This window comes from Phragmites australis, chromosome 23 (genome assembly GCF_958298935.1).
Source record: "Phragmites australis chromosome 23, lpPhrAust1.1, whole genome shotgun sequence".
NCBI lineage: Eukaryota > Viridiplantae > Streptophyta > Magnoliopsida > Poales > Poaceae > Phragmites > Phragmites australis.
In genome coordinates, this window is record NC_084943.1 from 889,876 (window position 1) to 913,180 (window position 23,305).

The 23,305-nt window shown below is 40.6% G+C and overlaps 3 protein-coding genes across 7 annotated transcripts; 1 reads left to right on the top strand and 2 right to left on the bottom strand.

Annotated features, from left to right (window-relative positions):
* The first annotated feature begins 1,212 nt into the window (after positions 1 to 1,212).
* Positions 1,213 to 6,469, top strand: LOC133905856 (pyruvate kinase 1, cytosolic-like). Its single transcript, XM_062347636.1, has 16 exons — positions 1,213 to 1,485; positions 1,601 to 1,697; positions 1,792 to 1,889; positions 2,021 to 2,176; positions 2,380 to 2,457; positions 2,579 to 2,710; positions 2,907 to 2,987; positions 3,113 to 3,184; positions 3,264 to 3,353; positions 3,821 to 3,965; positions 4,052 to 4,140; positions 4,279 to 4,374; positions 4,483 to 4,550; positions 4,631 to 4,730; positions 5,263 to 5,322; positions 6,039 to 6,469. The coding sequence occupies exons 1-16, from the start codon at positions 1,417 to 1,419 to the stop codon at positions 6,189 to 6,191; spliced, it is 1,584 nt and encodes a 527-aa protein (XP_062203620.1). The 5' UTR covers positions 1,213 to 1,416; the 3' UTR covers positions 6,192 to 6,469.
* Positions 6,470 to 7,066: 597 nt separating this feature from the next.
* On the bottom strand, positions 7,067 to 11,153 carry LOC133905855 (uncharacterized). Of its 4 annotated transcripts, none has more exons than XM_062347634.1 (8): positions 10,455 to 11,153; positions 9,436 to 9,705; positions 9,227 to 9,355; positions 9,072 to 9,131; positions 8,769 to 8,930; positions 8,095 to 8,305; positions 7,650 to 8,009; positions 7,067 to 7,546 (listed from the first exon to the last, which is right to left on the bottom strand). In XM_062347634.1, exons 1-8 carry the CDS (start codon positions 11,028 to 11,030, stop codon positions 7,395 to 7,397), a joined length of 1,920 nt encoding a protein of 639 aa, XP_062203618.1. In that variant the 5' UTR covers positions 11,031 to 11,153; the 3' UTR covers positions 7,067 to 7,394. The 4 variants fall into 4 exon arrangements, with proteins under 4 accessions (XP_062203618.1, XP_062203619.1, XP_062203615.1 ...); XM_062347635.1 differs by having other exon boundaries at positions 7,650 to 7,985; positions 9,072 to 9,140; XM_062347631.1 differs by having other exon boundaries at positions 9,072 to 9,140.
* Positions 11,154 to 11,828: 675 nt separating this feature from the next.
* LOC133906469 (peptidyl-prolyl cis-trans isomerase FKBP42-like) lies at positions 11,829 to 16,099 on the bottom strand. 2 transcript variants are annotated; one of them, XM_062348384.1, is made up of 8 exons: positions 15,876 to 16,099; positions 15,550 to 15,784; positions 14,936 to 15,115; positions 14,162 to 14,251; positions 13,578 to 13,762; positions 13,198 to 13,320; positions 12,963 to 13,115; positions 11,829 to 12,373 (listed from the first exon to the last, which is right to left on the bottom strand). In XM_062348384.1, the coding sequence occupies exons 2-8, from the start codon at positions 15,605 to 15,607 to the stop codon at positions 12,047 to 12,049; spliced, it is 1,116 nt and encodes a 371-aa protein (XP_062204368.1). In that variant the 5' UTR covers positions 15,608 to 15,784; positions 15,876 to 16,099; the 3' UTR covers positions 11,829 to 12,046. The 2 variants fall into 2 exon arrangements, with proteins under 2 accessions (XP_062204368.1, XP_062204369.1); XM_062348385.1 differs by lacking the exons at positions 15,550 to 15,784; positions 15,876 to 16,099 and adding an exon at positions 15,242 to 15,518.
* Between the last annotated feature and the right edge of the window lie 7,206 nt (positions 16,100 to 23,305).

Sequence of the window (23,305 nt, forward strand, 5' to 3'; positions counted from 1 at the left end):
GACCACGGTGCCTCATCCTCACAAAGACATATCATACAGGGTGGCCATGATAGACCATAAGATAGTGCGAGCTCTTGCAGCAACTATGACATGGAGAGTAATTCTGAATCGTATCTGTACCCCTATCTTGTCCCTGATGCTCAGACAGAGCCTCCTATTTAGTGGATCTATAAGTGGCAATATCTTGAGTTTTATGCCATATTGCAAGGATAATGGTCAAATATTTCTGTATGGACAGAGCAAAGTTGGGTAGAGTTTAAGACAGAGATACTATCTACACGACGAATAATCCTCATATCCACCGAGAAATACAATACAACCGAATTTAATCAACCCATTAGAAGCTGATGGTACTGAAGGTGATGTTTGCTATCTTTAATAATTATTTAATTTTCTATACATAACAAAATATCTAACTAATTTTTTTTCATCTTGTAGGTTGCATATGGTGTTGATGCAGTGAAAACTAGGAATCACCACTTTTGGTAAGTGTGGATGGCAATATGCTAGTATAAAGTGAGCTTATATGGAATGCAATTGTGTTTCTAGATTTTGTACGGATAATTTGATATATTTATTAACTTAATGTACTACTTATGTAATGTTTGAATATATTCAATGATATAATTATATGGTCATGTTTGTATTGCTATTAATATCTATTTGTATGATATATGTATGGTGTAGAGAGTATGATTTAACAAAATATAGTAAATCTCATGCCATATTTGTTTTTTTTTTCTGATTTTTAATGACTTTTTTTATTTTTTATTTTTCTTAAACTTCACTAAAATTCGAACAATGCGCTCGGTAAATTGGTCAATTTGACTGATTTTTGACAAAATCGTTCAAAATGCGACTAATTTGGTCAATGCGGTCAATTCCAGAAAAGGTAAATTCATTCGATTTTCGAACAAATTTGATTGTTTTCGGTTTAAATCTAGTGGTTACTAAATGTCGATTCGGCCGTATTTTTTCACCAAATTATAGGTTTGATCGAGTAAATTTTGAGTGAAATTTTCGATATTCGGCGAAATTCAGAAATTTGCTGGGTAACTAACTCCGACGATGGATCGAATTTTCGCTATGGAACACGAGAAGAAGAAATGCTGCTGCCGCTGGAGCAGCTTCTTCTCTCGGGAGTCGGGACCCTTCGGCACAACACAACATCATGTCAAAATCCGCGTGTCAGCATCCACCGTTTCGCACCCATTGGATTGGAAACCTGCAAGCATATGCCGTTCAAGTACCACGTCCACCTACAAGCACTCGCCATTCGCATCCACCGGGCTCTGATTTTTCCTTGGAGGAGGTGCAGGAGAAGGAGAAGGAGAGGGTAAATCGGCCCCGTCCCCAGTTCTCCACTACCCGCCGCCTCCGTCCCTCCCGATCTGATCCGAAGCGCGAGCAGTCAGGATGCATTCGACGAATCTGCTGCTCGAGGAGCCCATCCGGATGGCCTCCATCCTCGAGCCATCCAAGACCGTGAGCATCCCTTCCTCCTTTCCTTCTTCCGCCTTGTTCAGATTCGTTGTCTATTTGGGCGGGATCGACGAACCCCAGCTTAACTTGTGATGGATCCTGTGGGGAAAAAAAACAGAGCTTTTTCCCGGCGATGACCAAGATCGTGGGGACGCTGGGGCCCAAGTCGCGCTCCGTCGACACCATCTCCGCCTGCCTCAAGGCCGGCATGTCCGGTAATCACCACGGTGTTAATGGCGTTACAGCCTCTTGCTTGTGTCTGGACCTAAAGCTGAACTTTTTTCTGTTCCAATTGTGGCGCTCGTGCAGTTGCGCGGTTTGATTTCTCGTGGGGGAACGCGGCGTACCACCAGGAGACACTCGAGAACCTCAAGCTCGCCATCAAGTCCACCAAGAAGCTATGCGCCGTAATTGACTCTCTTCATTACATCATTCTTAATTAGTTGGTGGCATAACTGTGAACGAATCTAATGCTAGTATGCTACCGTTGTGATTTTTCTTGTGCCACTAGCTTGACAGTTGGATCCTTCTTGTGCAGGTCATGCTTGATACCGTCGGACCAGAGTTGCAGGTGGTGAACAAGAATGAAACCTCAATCTCCCTTGAAGAGAATGGGACTGTTGTTCTGACACCTCATCAGGGGCAAGAAGCCTCCTCCAGCTTGCTGCCCATCAACTTCTCTGGACTCGCCAAGGTAACAAATTTGATGCTCGTTCTGTCAGTTCTTAATATCTTACGGTGTATTTACTTGTATGTGTGCAGCTGCAACTGCAAGTAGATCACTCCCTGGCTAACGGCAATATAATTTTTTTATTTTTGCCACTATGTCATCGTAGTTCAAATTTTAGTCATATGTTTCCACATAGAGGTGAAAAAAAAACCCTTTGTTTCTTGCAGGCTGTGAAACCGGGTGCCACAATATTTGTTGGGCAATACTTGTTCACTGGTAGCGAGACTACTTCAGTTTGGTTGGAGGTAAAAGTGTTTAGCATGCTGCGTTCTTCTTCTGCATTTCTGATATTTCATTTGTCTGCTAGTAGGGTTTAGGCTGCTGTCTACATTTTTTGATAGCAGAACTCTTATCTGCCTGTTGTAGGTTTCTGAAGTTGAAGGAGACGATGTGGTTTGTGTGATCAAGAACACAGCTACCTTGGCTGGGTCACTGTTTACATTGCATTGCTCCCAGATTCATATTGACTTACCCACGCTGTCTGATGAGGATAAGGATGTAAGGAACTACTCTCAAAAATCAAAATAGTGATTTGTATATCCTTGTGTGACTGTTGTTTTGATGTCTTTCCCTTCCTTTCATAATTTCACTTTTTAACAGTATGAAAATTTATGGGTTGGAACTAGAATTGTTGTATAGTTGTAGCCCTGTCCTCTAGCCCATCCTAAGACTTACTGGCATGCACTGCTTTCAGGTTATCAGAAAATGGGGTGCTCCTAACAAGATTGACTTCCTCTCTCTGTCTTACACAAGACATGCAGAAGATGTGCGGCAGGTAAACAACTAATTACATTATGGATACATTTTGAGTTATTTTATTCATTCTCTTTAGTTGTTGTGCTTCTAAGTAACACCTATGTTTCTTCACTGACAAGATTGCATTGCTATAATTAAAAACAGGCACGTGAGTTCCTATTGAAGTTAGGTGATCTTAGCCAAACTCAGATTTTTGCCAAAATCGAGAATGTTGAGGTATTTTCGAGATACTCTTTTCATATTCTTAGCCAGGTTTCATTATTTAACCATCTATCCACTCCTTATTGCTTTGCAGGGCTTGAACCATTTTGATGAAATACTGGAAGAGGCAGATGGTATCATTCTGTCAAGAGGAAACCTTGGAATTGATCTTCCACCTGAGAAGGTTGTCTGCGTAAACTAACTAGTTTAGCTGTTCAGAAGGCCTCACTTAATTTAGACATATGTTAGTCTTGCATGAAGATTAGTATTGAGTTTCATGCACTTAACCAATTTACCCAAAAGCGTGGTGGTCATACACTTCAAAGCTCCCCCGCACGTCTATGCTCCACCAGGCCTACCTACCATAGTATGTGGACTTTGAAGTGGGCCACAATTACTTTTTTCTTTTCTTGAAATTGCGTTAGCGAGGTCTTGAAGACATTTGATTCGTTACCAGATTAAACCACATGCATCTACTAGTTCAACCAAATCCTAAACTGTTGTGGGAAGAGAGACAATATACATAAACTCTTAGCAAGAGAGGCTTAAATGTTTTAGCTCATAATCGCTTTGTTTCATTTTTAAGATTTGATAATTGTCCCTGTTTTACTAGTTTATCTGGTTTTTGATCTTTACCTCTCCATATTGCAGGTCTTTTTATTTCAAAAGTCTGCTCTGCACAAGTGCAACATGGCTGGAAAGCCTGCTGTTGTCACTCGTGTTGTGGACAGTATGACTGACAACCTCAGGCCTACTCGTGCGGAGGCAACTGATGTGGCAAACGCAGTACTCGATGGTAAGTTGTTGACACTTGTAATTGCTTTTTTGAAGATCTAGGGTAATTGCTTTTTCAATCATGAATCACAATTGTTTTTATTTCAGGGAGTGATGCCATTCTCCTTGGTGCTGAGACTCTCCGTGGTTTATATCCAGTTGAGACTATTTCAACAGTCGGCAGAATTTGTGCTGAGGTGAAATTTCTATCGAGCTTTATATTTTCTTGATAAAGGGTTGTGTTTTCAACAAGTTATCTTTACTTTAATGCAAATCACTCTGTGTCTAACTTGCCATCATGGATTAGTTATGTATGTTCGTCTATTGCTTCACAGGCTGAGAAGGTCTTCAACCAAGATTTATACTTCAAACGAACTGTGAAATATGTGGGAGAACCCATGACCCACTTGGAGTCTATTGCTTCCTCAGCGGTAATTTCTTTCTTCCATCTCAGATTCCAACCTTTGTTTACTGTCTTCGATTAATGTAGTATCACAAAGTCTTCATGAATCTGAAATAGTTCTGTAACTATTTTCTAGGTACGAGCTGCTATCAAAGTTAAGGCTTCTGTCATCATTTGCTTCACCTCTTCTGGACGGGCTGCAAGGTAGATTGAAATGAATATTGCTTGTATAGGGTCGTAGCTTATGGAAATTAATCTCCATGCATTATCTGTATGTTTTGCAGGTTAATTGCCAAGTACAGGCCTAGCATTCCTGTTCTATCTGTTGTCATTCCTCGTCTAAAGACGAACCAATTGAGGTGGAGTTTTACCGGTGCTTTTGAGGTACATTAGCAACCATTTTCTTTTATGTTTGTCATCTTTCTCAGTACATCTGTACATGTTTCCTATTTACGCAATGTGGGCAATGTCTAATATTAGTACACTGATTTTTTAAAAGGGAACATTAGGCTTGTGAAGTTTGCTTACTCTCATCCTACATTTAACCATACAACATTGTGCAACTCAGTATAGAGGAGCAATATGTCAGTATATGCCATGTAATACTAGGAGGAGGCAGTTTACTTGTCCAGGAACCTTATGATCTGCCACGAGACAATATTTCGTGCTACCTCTTGCAGAGAGTTGTTCTGAATTCTGATAGATATTGGTTCTTTATTCCCCCTGGTACCTAGTTCCTATGTTATTCTAGTGGATTTTTGCTCAATACAGCATCTGTGGTATCTTCCTTTTCTTCATTGGCTCATTGCGTTTTTTTCTATTGGAAACAATAGGTATTTGATGCCTTGACTCTTTTTTTTGGCTTGGGAAAAAGGTTTGTGCTGATGTTTGGTACTATTGTTACTCATATTTGCAGGCAAGACAATCACTCATAGTTAGAGGGCTCTTTCCAATGCTTGCTGATCCACGGCATCCAGTAAGTTAACATTTCCTTTGTTAGTCTGGGAACTGAAAGTATATATGTATGCAACACATACTAGTTGGATTTGCTCACTTGCAAAACACATGAACCCCTATGATTGGGAGGGATGGATTTGTACAGATTTCTGATGTGTAGCATATATGTGAGATCAGCATCTTTGTATTCTTCAAGTAGTAGCACCGTTTCAATTCTTCTATGGTAATACGATGTCTTATAAAAAAATGCTTTTTCAGAAAGTAGTATTAGGCTACTAGTGTTCTGTGCTTTTTTCCTCCCATCAAGCTCCAAATTGCAATATTTTGTATGGTAAACGGTTTGAAGGCAAGAGCACTAGAATGCAATCACTAGTTCAGTTCCAAACAGTTTCCATGGTCTTATAAGCATAGTTAACAAAAACATATTTTCGAAGACTTCGTTGGTAGGCTGGTTTATTGAGCCTATATAATAGCTATACGGAGAAGGCTATGGTAAACCGATAAGGCCCTTAGTTGAACTTTATGTGAGTTAAGTGGTAATCCTACACAGCTTGTGCTTAGCAGCTTAGGCATTGATTGTGTCTTGCCTCCTGAGCAGATACTAGGGTTTTGTTTGTCTTGAATGCTTTTTTTGGTATTTCCATTGAGAATAGATTGATTGCTTCTGACATTAGAAATGAATGTTTCTCGGATTATTTGATCACGTTATTAATCCGACTTCGTTTTATCTTTCAGGCTGAATCTACCAGTGCTACAAATGAGTCAGTTTTGAAGGTTGCTCTTGACCACGGCAAAGCCTCCGGTGTGATCAAGTCCCATGATCGTGTTGTTGTTTGCCAGAAGGTGGGAGATTCCTCGGTTGTGAAGATCATTGAGCTGGACGACTAGACAAGTAGCCTGTGCTTGTCTGATACTGTGGCATGTTTTGCCAGATTTTTGCCTAGGCCGAAACTTGTTGGCTATGTATAATCCTATAGCTTGCAAAATGAGCAGTTTTTCCTATGACGTGATCATAGGATTTGCTTCGCAATTCCAAACTACGCTGCAGTTTGGAAGTTTGATCAGATTTTAATGCAGTGTACCACCTAAATGGGCCGATAGAATAATGGAATAGATGACCTAAGCCTGTTTTCCATTCGTCTGTTAGTTATGCTGCTCGCCATGTCTGCTCTTGATCAATTTAATTGGGAGAAATGTTATAAATTTTTTGATATGTATACTTACAAAGATCTAGGATCCTATGTTTCTATTGTATCATCCGTCCTCAATCCTCAATCGTACGTAGAATTTTATCAGATAGTAACGTATAATCCTGTTCAGCATCTGAGTACCTCTATCTGAACATTGGCCATTGCGAATCAACGTTGATGTGAGCTGGTATAGACTGACAGGATGGAGCCGTTTGAATTAGTGAATCGGATTTTTTGCCCCCGGCTGGAATCAGGCTAGAAGCTGTCCCAAAAGGGGGCAATGTGCAATTGAAGTGATCCACAACCATGACGCATAGTTGAGAAATACCTGATTTAGCATAAGACAATTTACTGTAAATCCGAGAACACCAAACTTAGCAAAAAGTTGACACAGCTTCCACGCTCTACATTCTAATTTCCAAAGTTGATAATCTACAAATTTGTACCATCACAGGGTTTGTGCTGCTTGTGCACTTTTTTTTCTTTTCGCGATTACAAGGACGACAGCACATGCAAAGACACCATGACACACGCACATGTAGATGCGTCTCCTATCACACCTACTACAAATAATATCGCTAGAAGCACTTGTTTGCACTTAAACGTGCTGCATCACACTTCAGTCTGAGCACAACGTTATACATGGCAATTCGAAACTCGACGCGACCTATCCTTTTATTGCTATACTAGTGCCATTATCAGGCACTACAGAAAGAATGGTGTAAAGTACGACTTGTACAAAAGAATGACCAGTGAAGGAACATAGTTACCGTGGATCGATCCTCCAAAAGCAGCCCCGTGGTCGGCACGGTGATTTCTCAGTTTCTTTCTATACAAGCCCCAGGACAACTTGTTGAACAGGTTTTACTAAAAAATCTTCTGATTCTTCCGTCGGAATACGTTATTCAACATGATGGGTAAGTGGTGTTGCGTTGTTCATTGAAGAGACAGGAGTGCGTGACAGCTGGGGAGAATCAGAAGATATCCGATTTGCCCACAAATTCGCAACTTTTACAAAATAGTGGTCACCGTTCCACGTGATCACCTTCATTCCTACATGAATGTGACGAGACTAATTAGTTCATTTCTAGAAAGAAGAATCTAACACCTGAAAATTTTCTTTGTAGGATGAGTGTAACCGTAGCACAAGTTTTACCTGGTACAAGACTCGTTGGCAGGAGGGTTAGTCTACACAACATCTCGTCACTGGGAAGAAAATTTCGAAGAATGCACACCTCAAGTTCATTGATATTCTTGATGGACTCCATGAGAGCTTTAGCAACAGGTGCATCTACACAATTGCTGTCAGCAACCATTTGAAGAGCCGTTTCCAAACCACTAGTCCAAGCATTACTACAGCTGTCCAAACACGACAACATTTTACTCAACATTCCAGGATCTGCAAGAACCCAAGGCTTGAAACACTGCAAGGAGAAATACAGGATCTGTGCAACTCTATATATCTCCCCAAGCGCAATAAAGCTATGTGCACCTGTAAAAACCAACATAATTGCCACTTTATATTGGACTTTCTATTTGCGAACATAAATGACCACCGAAAAAAATGACAGATATACACTCACTGGTCAAAATATTTGTACCTTCGGAAATCACTCGGTTGCAGACATTTGCTTGGCAAGATTGTTGCCAAAGCGCTACACCATGGTGCAATTCTTGAGCACAGGACAGAAGCATATTGTACCATGCACCGACATAATCACACTGCTCCTCTTTGGATGCTAGTCCCAAGGTATGTAGGGTGGACACACTGTGCTTGTAAAGTTCAAGTGCCACATTCGTGTCTTCCATTGCCTGTAATTATCAGACAGCTAATGTTCAGTCAATATATTATTTATTTTCCCTGGTCGAAACACATCATGTGTACATCAATCATGTGAGCAAGAAGAGAAGGTAATTTGCAAGATTGACTGCACATGCTGCATACTGTAAACAAGAAAAATCACTCTTGAGGAAATTCTCAACAATTACTTTACCAGAAGGGATTATTGACGATAAAAAATAACAGTGACATCAAGATAAAATCATGATGCCAAACAAAGCAGAAAAAAAAGGTGATTCAGCAAGAAAACAAGTGTATTGATCTTGAGTAAATTGTGAATATAAAAACAAAATTTGCAAGACTCAGCAATTTAACAAGAAATGACAAAGGAAAATGTTATGTACCATTTTTTGGATTGCCAACAGTAGGGAAAGTTCCTACTACTACGTACTGATCACGAGCAGAAAATTATGTAACATAGAAAATGGTACGTACCCGTGCTATCTTTTCTACTAAACGATATTCTTGCTCAAAATCCTTTAGATGTTCGTCTTTGATACTGTTAACCAGTTCTGTGGTACATACATCCCTCAAAGGACACTCCTCTGTGCAAAAGCCTTCAGGCAGTGAATAATTTTTTAGTTTATCATAAATTTCCTGCAGATTGTGGAAAATGAACTAAAAATAATGATTCGGTGTACTTGGGTTGATGCAAACAAACAAACAAGTTAGGTCAAGACATCTTTAATATATTCACAAGATAAATCTCATTTATAGCCAAATATAATCAGAACACACCTGAATCTCCCTTCCAATTTCTGTTGCTTTGCTGTTTTCATCAAAGAGCATAGAACTCTTCTGTGTTTCCTGAATGCATATCCTTAATTACTGAATTATGAAGCAACAAAACATATCAACAATGTCCTTAATAAATGTAATGAGTAATCACTGACCTTAAGATCCTTCATATGCCGGGATATTACCGTCAAGGACTCTTCTCTCAGCCTATGGTAAAATTCAATCAAACTGCTATCACTTGTTGATCTAATCGAATGGTTTTCATCTGTTTCAAATGAAGAGTTCTGATCACTGATCATTAGTGTACATCGAAAGAAAAAATAAAATGTTGTCCACGGATAACTTAAATACAATGAATGCTCACCATTTCATTGTTAGAAAACAAATCAGATGAACTCTGCACACTTTCTGCAGAGCTTTGCGCAATGTGATTAGCATCAGCCAGTTCGCTTTCTTTGTACAGGTTGAGTATGGCTGCATTACTAGCTGGAGAGCACCTGGAGGCCTTCACACATTCTTCTGTGGACTCATGAGTCCCAATAAGATCTGTAGTTTGAACATGGTTCGATTTTTCATCGACACTGGTAAACGATGACCAGTCTTCGTGGTCGCTGCCCAATGATCTTGTTATATCCTGGAAGATAAGAAAACAACGAGATCAACCAATGGAGAAGGAAAAATAGCCAGATTAAAAGAAAGAACAAAGTCTAGAAACATCTGCCGATGGGGTTGCAATGCTGTAGTTCTATAGAATTTTCTTCTGTAAAAGAGTATATGATCGTTCATTGCAAGCATGAATGTAATCCTTTTCTAGTACAAACTGTCATTGACACTGAATTGCTATCAAATACGCAGTGACATTTGTCTGAATGGTGTTTCAGTCAGAGCTTCGCACTCCAACATTCACCTTTGCTGTATGTACAAACGGGCAAAACAATACCCTGCAAAGTAGTTCTACTTGTTATCTTGAATATGACAATAATGTGATTTACTTTTCCGTTATCTGAGAGGTCCTAATGTTGCAATACCAGCTTTGGCTGCCTAGCTTAAAATTTGTCAGAACCAAAGAAACAACCCACACATCTCCTACACCAGCAACCAGATCCTTGTTCAAATTTTCATTCTGTTAACTTTCACGTTTTATTATCATCAATACATCATGCTGGACACTGAAATAATCCTGGGAGCTTGAAACCATCATATTTTATCTGGTTTGTGAGCGCAACATCGTATTGTGGCAAATCATATGTTCTTTTCGGTTTCGGATAGTGTTGATGCCACTATACAGTCCTCCTAACTCCCAACATCTCATGAAATTTTGAGAAAAACAGCTAAAGGAATCAAGGCGGTGATAAAAAAAATGCATCAGTGCGACACGCTCACCTCCATTTTTTCAATTCCATCCCCATGCGCTCGTCCGCCTCCATCCTGTCCGGCAGGTGAGGCCGTCGCCGCCTTGAATTCCCAACCGTCATCTCCGAACCCGTCGTCATCCTCCGCCCCCTCCCGTGCACCCGCATCCACAGCGCCGGCAGCGGAGGGCGGCTGAGATCCGTAGAGGCCGGCGATGAGGTCCTTCAGATCCGCGGGCCTCGACCCGTCGGCGGAGGATGGGGCGCGCTGGTGCGCCGTGGTCGTCGTCGGCGGCCCTGCCGGTCCTTCCTCCTCCCGCCCATCCTCCACGTGGTCATCGGCGCCGAACAGAGAGAGAGGGAGCGGGCCCCGCGGCCTCTCCCAGGAGGAAGCGGTGGACGTGGGCTGCGCGGACGCGTCCTGGTTGGATCCGATCGGGCTCGCCACGAAGTCGCCCCAGTCGTCATCGAAAGCGGCGAAGGTGGCGGGTCGGGGATCGGCGAGGGGCTGCTGGGGCGCTGGTTTGGTGGCGAAGGTGAAATCGCCGAAATCGACGTCGTCGTCGCGGAAAGGCGCCGGGGGCGGAGGGAACGCGACGGCGTCCATCGGGAGAGGAGCAGCGCGGTGGCGTCGGCGTTGATCAGCGGCCGCGAAAGGAGGGAGGAAAGCCGAAAGCGCCCACGGAATGATGAGCCGTTGATGCTGGCTTGCACAGCTCGTCTCTGTCGTGACAGCATCAACAGTATCATAAAAGGATCTATTTGGCGCAGCACCTATATCAGCCCTAAGAACACTCTCAACGGCTTCCCTTCGGGGATAAAATTTTTATCGTAAAAAGATTTTTGTTCCCTAAAATATTCTAATAGTTTCTCTTCACGATTTTTATTATGAAGGGATTTTCAAAATCATTCTCTCTAGGACGAGATTTTCTCTTTTTTCCTTTCACGATTCTTCTCGAAAAAAAACTGTTAGAGATGACAGGAAATAAAGGGAATGAAAATAGGGAAGAAAATTAGAAAGAGAACAAAATAAAAGAAATATGGTTAAAAATAGTCTAAAAATGAAATTAGTGAAAGCTTTTCTAAACCATAAAGTAATTTTCTAAAATAAACTAGATCCTAAGAGTTAAAAAAATTAATTTTTCTTATCACTTTCTCTGTAAAAAAAAAGATTTCTCTATATAATTTACTTTAAAATTATTTTCATTAAAGAATCACTTAGAGGTCTATCAAATAAGCCTAAACATTCCAGAGGTTCACTTGTTCATCACAGGCGTCATCCACACCATTAAAAAAACATTTCTTCAATAAACATTACAAAATCACATTCACCGACGAAACTCACTCTCAGCAGTGAAATTTTGAAAACTGTAACATAATCACATTCACCGATTCACGCGCAAAATGCTCTTCCAAAACTTCAGGTGGAAGTTACTTCTGTACTTACGAACAATGCCTCCTATACAAGGTTCACAAAAGTAAATCAATGTAAAGAGTTTCTAACAACGATATTTGACCCCGACGGCATCGAATTCAAGATCAAATGATCGACAGCTGATGAGAAACTTCTGCCGTGTAGTACAAGGTGAGCATCAATTCCACACAATTTTCCGGTAAACTATCCTATTCATTCTTGCGTTTGAACAGTCTGACCAGATAGTGAATCAATGACACCAGCCACTGCCAGAAAACAGCAAGGTAGTTTGCCTTCTTTGGTTTCGCTTCAGGCCTGGGCCCGAAGAGACCTTTGTATAGCTCCCTCTGCTTTTGATACAAAGCTTTATCTTGTTCAGCCAGCAACCGAAGCTCCCGAAGGATCTCCTTGTCTTCTGGGGAGTACTTCTTGGCTTTCAGGAAGTCCTCCCTTGCTGATTCTGTCTGGCCAAGTTCGGATTTAGCTTTTCCTCGTCTGAACAATGCTTTCACGTTATTTTCGTCCTCCGACAACACCTGAAGAATAGGATTATGCAAGTGATCAATCATCAAATCAGTAATTTCTGTTCTTTTTTCACAGAAAGCAGGGCAAATTTGCAGTTGGAACATGGGATTGTTCAATTGACCAATAATCATGAGATTAGTAATTTTTTATATAAAAAATTGAGCTGAAAAAAGGTGCAGCGTCAACTGTGTGTGATCCTTTATTTTCTTGAACGTGCAGGAGAACTGCGTGTTATTGTATTAAAGTAAGAATTAAGTCAGCCATGTTACAAACAAGGAAAAGACAAGGTAACGAAGCAAAGAAAATAAGAAGGCCCTGGCTCTAGTAAAGACTATGTGCCACAGAAAATTAGAGCTATATGTGATTCTTGTAATGCAGAATCTTGTATGTTAATATTTGAACTCATTGTGGCCATCTGAGCTTGGTTATCACAGGTCTTTACCGTTATTTAAAAAAAAGACAAAAATCTTCAACATCGGAATATAAAACAATGTTTAATTTTTGTGAATCTCTATGCAACCATAATAATCTACTCAATTACTCATGAATGTAAATAGTGAGTTGAAGACTGAATTTCATGAAAGTAGTAGAATAACATACGATGCTACACTGCGCGATAGCTTCATCGAATCTCTTCAGTTTGATCAGGCATGCAGCCATGTTGAGATGGCAGGGATTTTTCACAGCCAAGGCCATGTCTCTGTACTTCCCAAACAATTGAAACATGAAATCATCTCCCATGTACGCAATTGCCTGTAAAAGGGAAGATGTAGAGGACTGAAATTAGAGTATCACAATAACTATAAGTGTGCAGAAAGTAAAGCACACCACTAACCATTTCATATTGCTGCATGGCCTCCTCAAGCTTCTTTTCTTTGAAGTATTCATTACCTTCAATCTTTCTCCTGTCTGCAGTTGCAATCCTCTCCTCGACTGTCATGTCACTTCGGGCTTTCCCCTGATTTGCACAGTTTATCATGATTTGTGCTAAGGGTATAATAGTCAAGGGTATTAGAGTCATCTCCTAGTCCTAGGGTTTCCCCCATCCACCTCTATATACGCCTCAATGTAACCATCCATCATTTGTGCACATTTGAATATTTTCAACTTGAGAAAAGTAGGAAAAATGATAATACTAATGATTTCAGCCTATTATTCTAAATAAATGATCAAATCATAATGCAGGGTGGAGGCGGGAGACTTGCGTTTGCCTACCTCTTTGACATCATCAAATCCAATAAGTTCAACTTCATAAACAAGGTCTGCCATTGGAGGGACATTTGGGAATGAAAAGCTTCCTTCTTTGCCATAGCCTAGTTCCCAACCAACATGCAACAGCGCACGCTCCCCGCTTCTCATGTTACTAACACCAATGCCTAAACCAGCCATTTCCTTCTTCTCTGTTGATGAAAAAAAAAAGCTTTAGAAAGTTACTCCATAGGCAATTGTCATTGATAAACTCCTGCTATATTCTTGAGAGTGCCCATACGATTCTCATGGATTAGTTGCCCTGTACCTGTAGGCTTACTGAGCAAAGCAAGATAAAAGGTGCAAACCAAACTGAGTGATGTAAATTTCACTCTTTCGTCTCACAACATATAAGAACATTAATAGCAGGCATGACAAGTTACTGGCAGAAAAACTCATTAAAACCCTCATTAGAACTATTGTCATGGAGTAGAAAACTAGAATAGCATGCAATTGCAAAGTAATCTATTCGTAGTTATGGAATTTATGGATGACATGCATACAGCTAAGCAAAACTGAGGATAAAGTAAGCGAAGCGACTTTTGCTGCACCTTTTCCAAGTACTAGTTCAATCGGATGCTGTTCTTGCCAAGTATCCTCGAATTTATGCAATGATCCTTGAACCCATGCTCTATAGTGCACTGCAATACCAAGTTTAGAAACAAATGTTAATTCACAGCTTTCTCCTTCAAACCACTTGTAATTGTGTGCTAAATCAAAATACATGCGCATGCTTTCTCCCCATATCAAAAGGATGAATAAATTGATGTTCGTATACAGATGATGGAATCAGGCCACTTTGGATAAATATGATTATATCTGAAGTTTGAAAATTTTAACGTAAACAATAGACCAACAAATTGAATAGGCAGGGGCAATAGATATTGGTACTCAATGAACGGAAAAGAGTAACAGGAAGGTGCAATTAGTATTAAGTATCACGCACTATAAACCTCCACAAGTTTGCTACGAATACATGCCATGGTAGTTAGTGTGTTTGTGGTGTGAAAGCAGCCTATGTCTAGATCTAAAGAGAATTTGTTTACATATGCCCATGTCAGTCATAAACTGTTATTTGTATTGAAAGCGGTCAGGACCAATAGCATCTAATGATCATGACCTTTTCATGCAAGATAAGCTGATGAACATGTAGAGTTATAAATATTCTCCCAACCAGTGTGAGGGGGACAAATAGTAGGAACAAACAGCAACAACGCAGGATATGATAATAGAACAAAACATAAGGCAGGTACAACATATTAGCCTCATTCTAAAAATCAACATCCTAAGCATATGAAATGAACTTGTCATACACTCGCACTTACCAAAGCATGTCGCAAACTTTAAGGGTCTCTTGCCATGGCCTTCTTTGATGACTTGTTTCTTAATTTTATCATGAAGAACTTCCATGTCAGAGGTAACCACGGGTGGGGCAGTGCCATCCTGGGGAGGTTCATTATGCACAAAAGAAGCTTCTTCCACTGTTATCTCATTATCACTAGAGCCTGAAAACGGAAGACAAGAACTAAGGTAAAGAAGAGATATCAGGAACTACTCTCTGTCTTGATACAAATTCCCAATTTTATTATGCAGCCACAATTATAATTCGTTTCACTATTTTACAAAGTTACTGTTGAGTGTAGCGTTTGATTTGAGCCTTGAAGGTTCCTTGGGTTGCAGAAAATGATCTAAAATTGTGTCATTACAAGAGATCAAAATCTATCCTCAAGCCCAAACTAGTGCCCAACCGCTCTAGTCTTCCATATCCCAACGACAAGCACACTACGATAGTGCAATTATATACAACGAAACTCAAACCACCATTTCCAACTGAACTGAGACACTAATACAAGCTAGAGGAAAAAGAGCTCCACTAAGCATCACCCACGCGTTGGGGCGGGAACAGGAGAGAGGGCCGGCGAGCCAGGAGGGGTCTCACCAGAGGTCGGATCGGAAGCGGCGGCGGTTGGCGCCGCATCTTCTTCGATGAGAGCCATCGCTGCTGGTGGCCGCCGCGTAGGTGGGTGCCGGCTGCCTAGGACTAGGAGGCGGACGGCCCAAAGATCGTCACTTGGTAAGAGCAGCCAGGTTGTCTCGGCTAGTCAATTTACCGGCGGTACAGCAGGAGTGTACAAAGCTTCATGAATCCATCCATGGATCCAATTCGGTGAATCCTGTCCAGTAAAAAAAAATTACGAGACGAGACAAGGAAGTGAGGAACCGCGCCAGGGTGGAAACCGAGATGGATAGAAGATGGATAGTGACCTTAACGTGTTTATATATTCTCAAAGAGGAATTTGCCGGCGGCGGCGAGCGGAGAGGCAGTGGGACCGCGGGATCTGAGGGCGGATAGCCGGAGAGGCGGCGGCCGGCGGGACCTGAAGGTGGAGAGGCGGAGAGAAGAGGCGACGAACCGGCGGGCGGCGACAGAGAGGTAGGGCGGCGGGTGTCTGGGGCGACAGGGCGTGTCTTGGGGCGACGGGTGGGGGCGGGGGTTTGCATTCGCTTTTTTTTCACTTCGGAGTGATGATTACTCATTTGCCACTCTATTTCATATGCATAAATTTAAATAATTTGTTTGTCATTTTCAATAGTAATTGTTATTTTTTTAAAGTGATAACTGAGTAATTATCTTCAGTGAGAAGGATAATAGACAAACCCTAAACCTTGAGTCATCGAGGAAGCGATGTGCTAGGCTGGGCTGGCCCGGCTAGTTTTGTCACCAAGCTAGGAAGAAAGCTCACGCTCACCTTGTTTGGCCACCGAGCCAAGTTGAGTCTAGTCGAGCTTAAGCTGGCTTATGACCTTCGAGTTTTATTTTCAGTCCTAGAACTGGCATCAGCAGAGCAGAGAAGACACGAGACGGCTTTCGGTAGGGAAAATGAATGTTTTTTCTATATTTTTTTTCATTTTTTAATTTGCAGAACTAGGTGGCCCTTTCAAAAACTTATAACCTAGCACTTGTCAAATAACAGTTGGGCGAACGACTGGTTATTTTTTTATTCTAGTATTTCTAAGGTGAGAAAAAAATACAAGAAAAATAAAAATAAAAATAAAAAAATATTTGTGAATACACTACTATAAATCAAATTACTTTAGAAATGATATTTGCTTTTACCATTTTACTACACATTTTATGGTTTAGAAATAAATACAAATTTACTGTTGGATATAGGAAATATACATTATTGGACAACTATTATATAGTTATTATTTTTAATTAATATAGTATCTAGATTTATAATTGATACATTATGAAGAATATATTAGATATATCATAACTACGTAAAAAAAATTGAACAGTTGATGAGATCTAATGTTTTATCAAACTAATTGACTAATACATCTAATGATTAAATAATTAAGATTTCTTCATATGTTCTATTTTATCAAACTAGTTATTAGTGATGTGTCAATACTTGATGTTCATTAGATGCCATTAAATGTCACAGTAGAGTTCCGATTGGTGGTATTGTGGTTACGTGGGATGAGATGAGATTGTTCGATTGTGTTCTATGTTAAGATAATCATATTAACATGTTGTATATGGTTATGTTATTATGGTTAGGCTATGTTGAGATAATCATATTCACATGTTGTATATGGTTAGTTCTTATGGTTAGGCTAGGATAGTCCAAGAGTTAGGATATGTAGTTGCTCGCATATTTAAGTTGTTAATTCAATTGCCTTTTGCATAATTCAATTTAATTTTGTGGTATATTTCTTGCTAATTCATCCAAATGCATTATTTTTGGAGTCAGGATATATATATATCGCATATTATTATATAGGGAGTATCTCGTGTGATAAATGGTATGTACATGGAGCATGTGAGTATATAAGATCATCCAAGTGGTATGTACAGTTTTTAGTTGGTTTTCACATATTTTTTTGAGTGTATTACATTTTATGTACAAATACAAAGGTATTATCAAAATCTAATAAAATTGATGGACAAAGGATGATAAATGGTATGTACATTGGAGTATCTTAGAATGAGTATATAAGTATACTCATAGTGACAAAGGAGTATATCCAGTTTATTTATGTGGTATATCATAGTAGGGAGTATATACTCCGGAAGGAAAGACTAGTTTTCATATGTGTAAGTCTTGCGAGTAACTTCGTACTCACCGTGCTTTGTTGATTATTTTGCAGGTGAAGTTAGGTACCGGCTACTTGTACCCCACCGAGAGCAGTGTGGTGATGAGTAGTCACTATACTAATACTAACCCGGTCGGTTGCCTTGTGGAAAAATGGCTTCACTAGTCTTTGTTTCCTTTTAGATGTTTATTCCGCAGCGATTTATGTATATTTACACTAGATAATACCTTGTCATTTGTTTAATTTATCAACTTGTAATCATTTGAACCCTTGTTTAATCGCGATGTTGTGATGTACATGTTGGTAGAGATATGTGTGGATAATAGCTCTTCTGAAAATTATCAAAACACACATATCGAGACTACTGAGATTGGATTTGGGTTAATCATTGGTGGTTACAATTATTGTGATAAGATGTGGGTTAGCACATGGTGCATCGAGAGACGAACGTGTGCTAGCTCTCATCTTATTAAATGACCGCCCTCATGATTAATTCAAATACAATTTGGGCAGTCTCTCACAGGAAGCTCGAGCTCGGCTCATTTGGCCATCGAACCGAGCCGAGATGAGCCGAGTCTAGTCGAGCTTGAGCTAGCTTACGAGCTTCGAGATTTATTTCAGTCCTAACAAAGTAGAGAGGTCACAGGACAACTTTTGGTAGGGAAAAGGAATATTTTTTCTATATTTTTTCTTTTTTTAATTTGTAGAACTAGGCAGCCCTTTCAAAAATTTACAAACTTAGGCACCTGTCAAACAATGGTTGGGCGACGACTGATAATTTTTTTATCACCCAGCTAGTGGGCAACAAGATGAGGTGTCACCACGGCGGTCTAGGTGCAAAGGCACCGACGGTCTTGTCACTCGGCATTTGGGCGACAAGAACTCATCGTTCGTCATTTGGGAGACAAGAACCAACTGCCCAACATTTGGGTAAAAAGATCATGTCACATCGCAGTAAATAAGAAAATACAATCGCCTAGAACTCAGGCAAGTAGGACCTGTTGCCCGACATTTGGGAGACACGATCCTATCACCCAACCTTAGGGTGACATGCCTAATTTTTTATTTTTGAAAGTGGGTGATATTTTTTCAGTTGTTGTAGTTGTGAAACTGGAGGAAGTAGTTCACACTTAATGAATATGATATAAAAATAGTTGAAATCATGATATATAACAAAGCCACATGATATAAAGGTGTTCTTCGGCATTAACATTAATATGTTGGGGAAATACATCACTTTTAGGGTTCAAGATGTTTAGGGTTAATACAAAGACTGCGCATGAGGTGCTAGATAAACTGATAAACACATAAAACACGTCATAACCTCACCTAAACACAAACAGCACACACAATTTTTGTGGCATGTAAATTAGGCAAGGTTAAGTATCATAGTAGATACACAAAACTTGCACCGGACTTGACGCTTTTTTCTCACTTGATAGGGCTCATGCTTCTTCCTCCCGCCTTTGGTAAAAGCTCGTCCAGGTCCCATTTCATCCTTTGTTCGACCCATTATTGGTCCTTGGAGAGATTAAGTCATCGATCCATAGGTGGAAACCACATACCCTGTTGGGTGTCTGAGTGCGATTTGGTGCCTATGGAAGACGATTGTTAGTACACTAATCGAATAGAAAACTAAGTTTTGTCAAAGGGATTACCTGAGAAGTTTGGCTCTACTTCAAAAGCACATCTATGTTTGGACAACAAAAGAACCTCCTCCTGAAAGTATCCAACTGGAAGGACCTCTTGACCATGTATTTTTCTCCACATTGGCGCTCGGGCTTTGACATACCTTTTAGGACAAGGCTAGTGCTGAACAAGTCCCTACTGGGATCATTGGGTGGAGGTCCTTCAAACTTTCGTACGACCCTTGCCCATGTGCCTCTCGCGGCCATGCTTGGTGTTGGCTATAATTGCAATGGCACACCTAGCAGAGGGATGGCTTAAATAGCAACCAAGCAGGCCTTGTCTAATCGGTTGCAATGCCTACATCTGAAAAGTGTATATGTATGAGTTGTAACATCGATCTAAAAAGGCTACACCATAAGGGAACAAATTGTGAGGATAAAAGTGATAAAGATGCAATCAAATAAAGTGCTCGGATACCATTACCTCCTCTAAGATACTGCCCAGTACTTCATAGCATCCATAATAGCATCTTGTTTGGGTACAAGATTCCCTGCGTCACCTCATTTTGGTGGTACTCCCACGGCAAACTATTACCTTCACTGACAACCAAATTAGAGAAATTTGTATTGTTCCACTCTGCAGGGACAATGCTGCTTTGTAACACATCCTTGTTATATGTGATTGTTCACCCAACATCACTTTGAAGAACGTGTAACACAAAATTCCTAGAATGACCCTAGGTTTAAATATTGATCCCTCACATATGCAGGTTGTCTACCAAGCTTGCACTATGATATAACCCTACAATCACTTAATACTTTGATTGTAATGTAGGGAAGATTTAATATTTGTAAATAGAAAATCCTAAATAATAAATCTACTATTAAATGTGAAAAATAAATAATGCTAAAATTAACAAGGATGACAACAATGATTAAAAGTAGGGTAGTGGACACGTCGGAACCATGTAACTAGTTGGTCATGCAGATCGTGAGATGATCTACATGTTAGAGAATAAATAAGATAAATATTAACTGTAGAAATTAAATATGATTATCATTTAGGTGGCACACCCTAATCTCCTCCTGTCCACCGGTTTCTTATATAGGCCATTGGACAAGAACGATCATCCTTCAATGCACACAACATCATTGTCATACACATATATTAAGAGACAGATCCTGAAATAATGCCTTACATGTCGTGGTTGTACCATTGATCCCTTGTGGAACTTCTTTGCTGCAGCCATGTATAGTCCTTGTCACGGAGCCCCGTTCTACAACTTGGTCATTTACACAATCATTGCCTCTCTCTGCATATCTGATCCTTGTATTTGTGGCTAAACAAACACAGGAAAGGCGACAGACAAACAACATGATTTACATAGAAAAAAAACTACATTAAGTTTACTCCTGATCTACACTAATGTTGCGCTACACGGCGCTTAAGCGCCCTCTATCCATAAGGGGACTACTTACTTGTCACAATGAAAATAAAACACATAATAATGGCAAGAAAGATCATCATCAAGATAAATGGAAACCCCTATTGAAGGCAAAGATGGATAACTTACTTGATTCGATGAATATTTACACAGAGAAATGATTGATGAGACATATTACAATGGATCTAATGGAGGGGAAATGGATGAACTATGGTGGGAATGGTAGTGACTAGGCCTCTTGGAGGCCTTTTCGTGTCTTGTGGTGATTTTGTGGGCGCTCCTTTGATGTGGATCAATGCCCTATTTAAATAATTGCTAGCATAAGGCCTTGTATCACCTCTCAAAGTCATTTGACGCCACCACTTTTACAAAAGTTATTGGGTTTGACGAGCTGGACCCTGGGGATAATTGGTACGGTCACCCTGGTGACCATACCACACTCCTCCAAACCTACTGGAAACTCCAATCGAAGTGCAACTAGTACAATTGGCTTTGTTTTCGCGAGATCTTCGCATCTATTTGCTTGGATTGTGCAAAATCTTCCTTTTTTTCCTACGGGTTTAACAAAAAGGAACATATCTCATACAAATTGCCGTTAATAAATGATTAACTAAGCAATAATTATCAAAGATATTCATAAAATCACTAAAAAATATGATACGTATTTTTGAAGGCATCAGACAACAACATCACTCTCTTCATCAGAGGATTCCTCGTCACAAACTTCCTGGTGCTCACGGTCCTCCCTCTCCATATGTTCTACTATTCCTTCAAACTGCTCCCCTTCCTTCACGACACCCATCGGTTCCATCAGTGCCATATTTCACCCAACAACCTCTTCATTTCCCCTTAGGTATCACACTTGTCGAGGGTTGATCCCTGACAATATATTCGGAGTATGCCGAATGATGGGTGCGTGATCAACGTTTCTGATGGTTATTGGTGGGTGTGTATGTCTATACGGAACTCAAGAATACCAGGGTTTATCCAGGTTCAGGCCTTCTTGGGATAATAGCCCTACGTATTGTGTATTTTCTTATGAGTTGGATGAACTTATCTAGAGTATCCCCTCTTACAAGCTCGGTCCTCTCCCCTTTACATAGTAGGAGGCGAGATGTACAATGTGCATAAAAGCATACCATGCCAAATACGGTGGCTGCCCTATACTTGACGAAAACAGCTACTCTTAGGTCATCATTACAGAGGGTGGGCACGCCCGACCCGCCCTGGTCGTTCTGCACGCCCTGTCCCATCCACCAAACATCGTCACTCCCGCTGCAAGCCTGTCACGCTCGCCTGCCAGGCCAGGGACGGGCCACACCGTCTCTGCGTCGACCCACAACTTCTTCCACCTAAAGGGTGCTTGGGGAAGGAAAACGCATGAGTGGATGTCATGAAATACAATTAGACTAGTTAAATGAGTACCTGTCTCACAATCAGCAAGGGCTAGTCGCGGAGTTTCTATCTATGACCAAGGGACTGGTCACGCGAGTCCCGCCTAATCGCGTGGTTGCTATAATTTTGAAAATATCAATTACTAGCTGGTATTTGCCGATGTGAGTCTCCTGACAGAGAACCCCTTATTCATCGACAATACTTTCTTCACTCACACGTGCTTTGTGATGGGACTCCCATTAACTTCAAAGATGGAGCCAGAGATGACCACATGGGCCACTCGGGCTGGCCCGACACGGGCCCAGCTCAGAACGGCCCAATAGGCCCGACTACTGTAACAGGTCGTGCCGCGCCCTCGGCCCACAACACGGCCCATCTTTCACCGTGTCGTGCCGGGCTGGCCCACGGCACAGTCGGCACGACGGGCTCGGCCGGCACAACAGGGCCGTCGGGCACGGTGGGCCGGCGGGCCCGGTAGCACTCCGAAAATAGAAAAATATAATATAATAACTACAAAATTCCAAAACAATCAAAAAATTATAGAAAGTAAATAAAAAAGCACTTTATTGATGGTTGCTTCGTTAAAAACCTTTCTACTAGAAGGAAAAAAGAGTACAACATATGGCTATACTCCGAAAATTACATGGTTTCATTAGAAACCCTAGAATTTTGCTTGCAATATTTAATATGCTCCCTCAAGTGTCCCGTTCTATTTGGAGATCTGGCACCTAATTCATGGCTGCATATATTACACTTAGTAAATCTTACATGTTCCCCGTTAATTTCTCTAAAAATCTTTTCAAAATGTTGCCATACCCATGACCATACACGTGAGTTCTCGGCGTCTTGATCCATGAATGAAAATATGGAATTGATCTCTTGAAGTGGGCAAATGGCTACTGGCTAGCAAGTAGAAAAAGAGATATGAGTGATCGATGGGATCACAGGGAGTTTGAGATGGTATTTATATGCCAAGACGAGAGGTGGGTGGCGGGTCATTTTCGAAAAAAATAAAGAAAAATCATTAATAAAATAAAAACTTAGAAATAATAGGGACATATAATTAATTCTAAAAATAAGCTTTATTGATAGGTTGCCTTATTAAAAATCTTTCTAACAAAGG

Excerpts from the sequence above, each read along its gene's own strand:
- LOC133905855 (XM_062347631.1), bottom strand. The coding sequence starts at position 11,030 with ATGGACGCCGTCGCGTTCCCTCCGCCCCCGGCGCCTTTCCGCGACGAC. Across the intron at positions 9,141-9,226 it reads GGCATATGAAGGATCTTAAG|GAAACACAGAAGAGTTCTAT; the intron begins GTCAGTGATTAC and ends ATATGCATTCAG. Across the intron at positions 8,306-8,768 it reads TAGTAGAAAAGATAGCACGG|GCAATGGAAGACACGAATGT; the intron begins GTACGTACCATT and ends TGATAATTACAG.
- LOC133905856 (XM_062347636.1), top strand. The coding sequence starts at position 1,417 with ATGCATTCGACGAATCTGCTGCTCGAGGAGCCCATCCGGATGGCCTCC. Across the intron at positions 3,185-3,263 it reads CCAAAATCGAGAATGTTGAG|GGCTTGAACCATTTTGATGA; the intron begins GTATTTTCGAGA and ends ATTGCTTTGCAG. Across the intron at positions 3,354-3,820 it reads TTGATCTTCCACCTGAGAAG|GTCTTTTTATTTCAAAAGTC; the intron begins GTTGTCTGCGTA and ends TCCATATTGCAG.
- LOC133906469 (XM_062348384.1), bottom strand. The coding sequence starts at position 15,607 with ATGGCTCTCATCGAAGAAGATGCGGCGCCAACCGCCGCCGCTTCCGAT. Across the intron at positions 13,116-13,197 it reads CCATGCAGCAATATGAAATG|GCAATTGCGTACATGGGAGA; the intron begins GTTAGTGGTGTG and ends TCCCTTTTACAG. Across the intron at positions 12,374-12,962 it reads CTATCGCGCAGTGTAGCATC|GTGTTGTCGGAGGACGAAAA; the intron begins GTATGTTATTCT and ends CCTATTCTTCAG.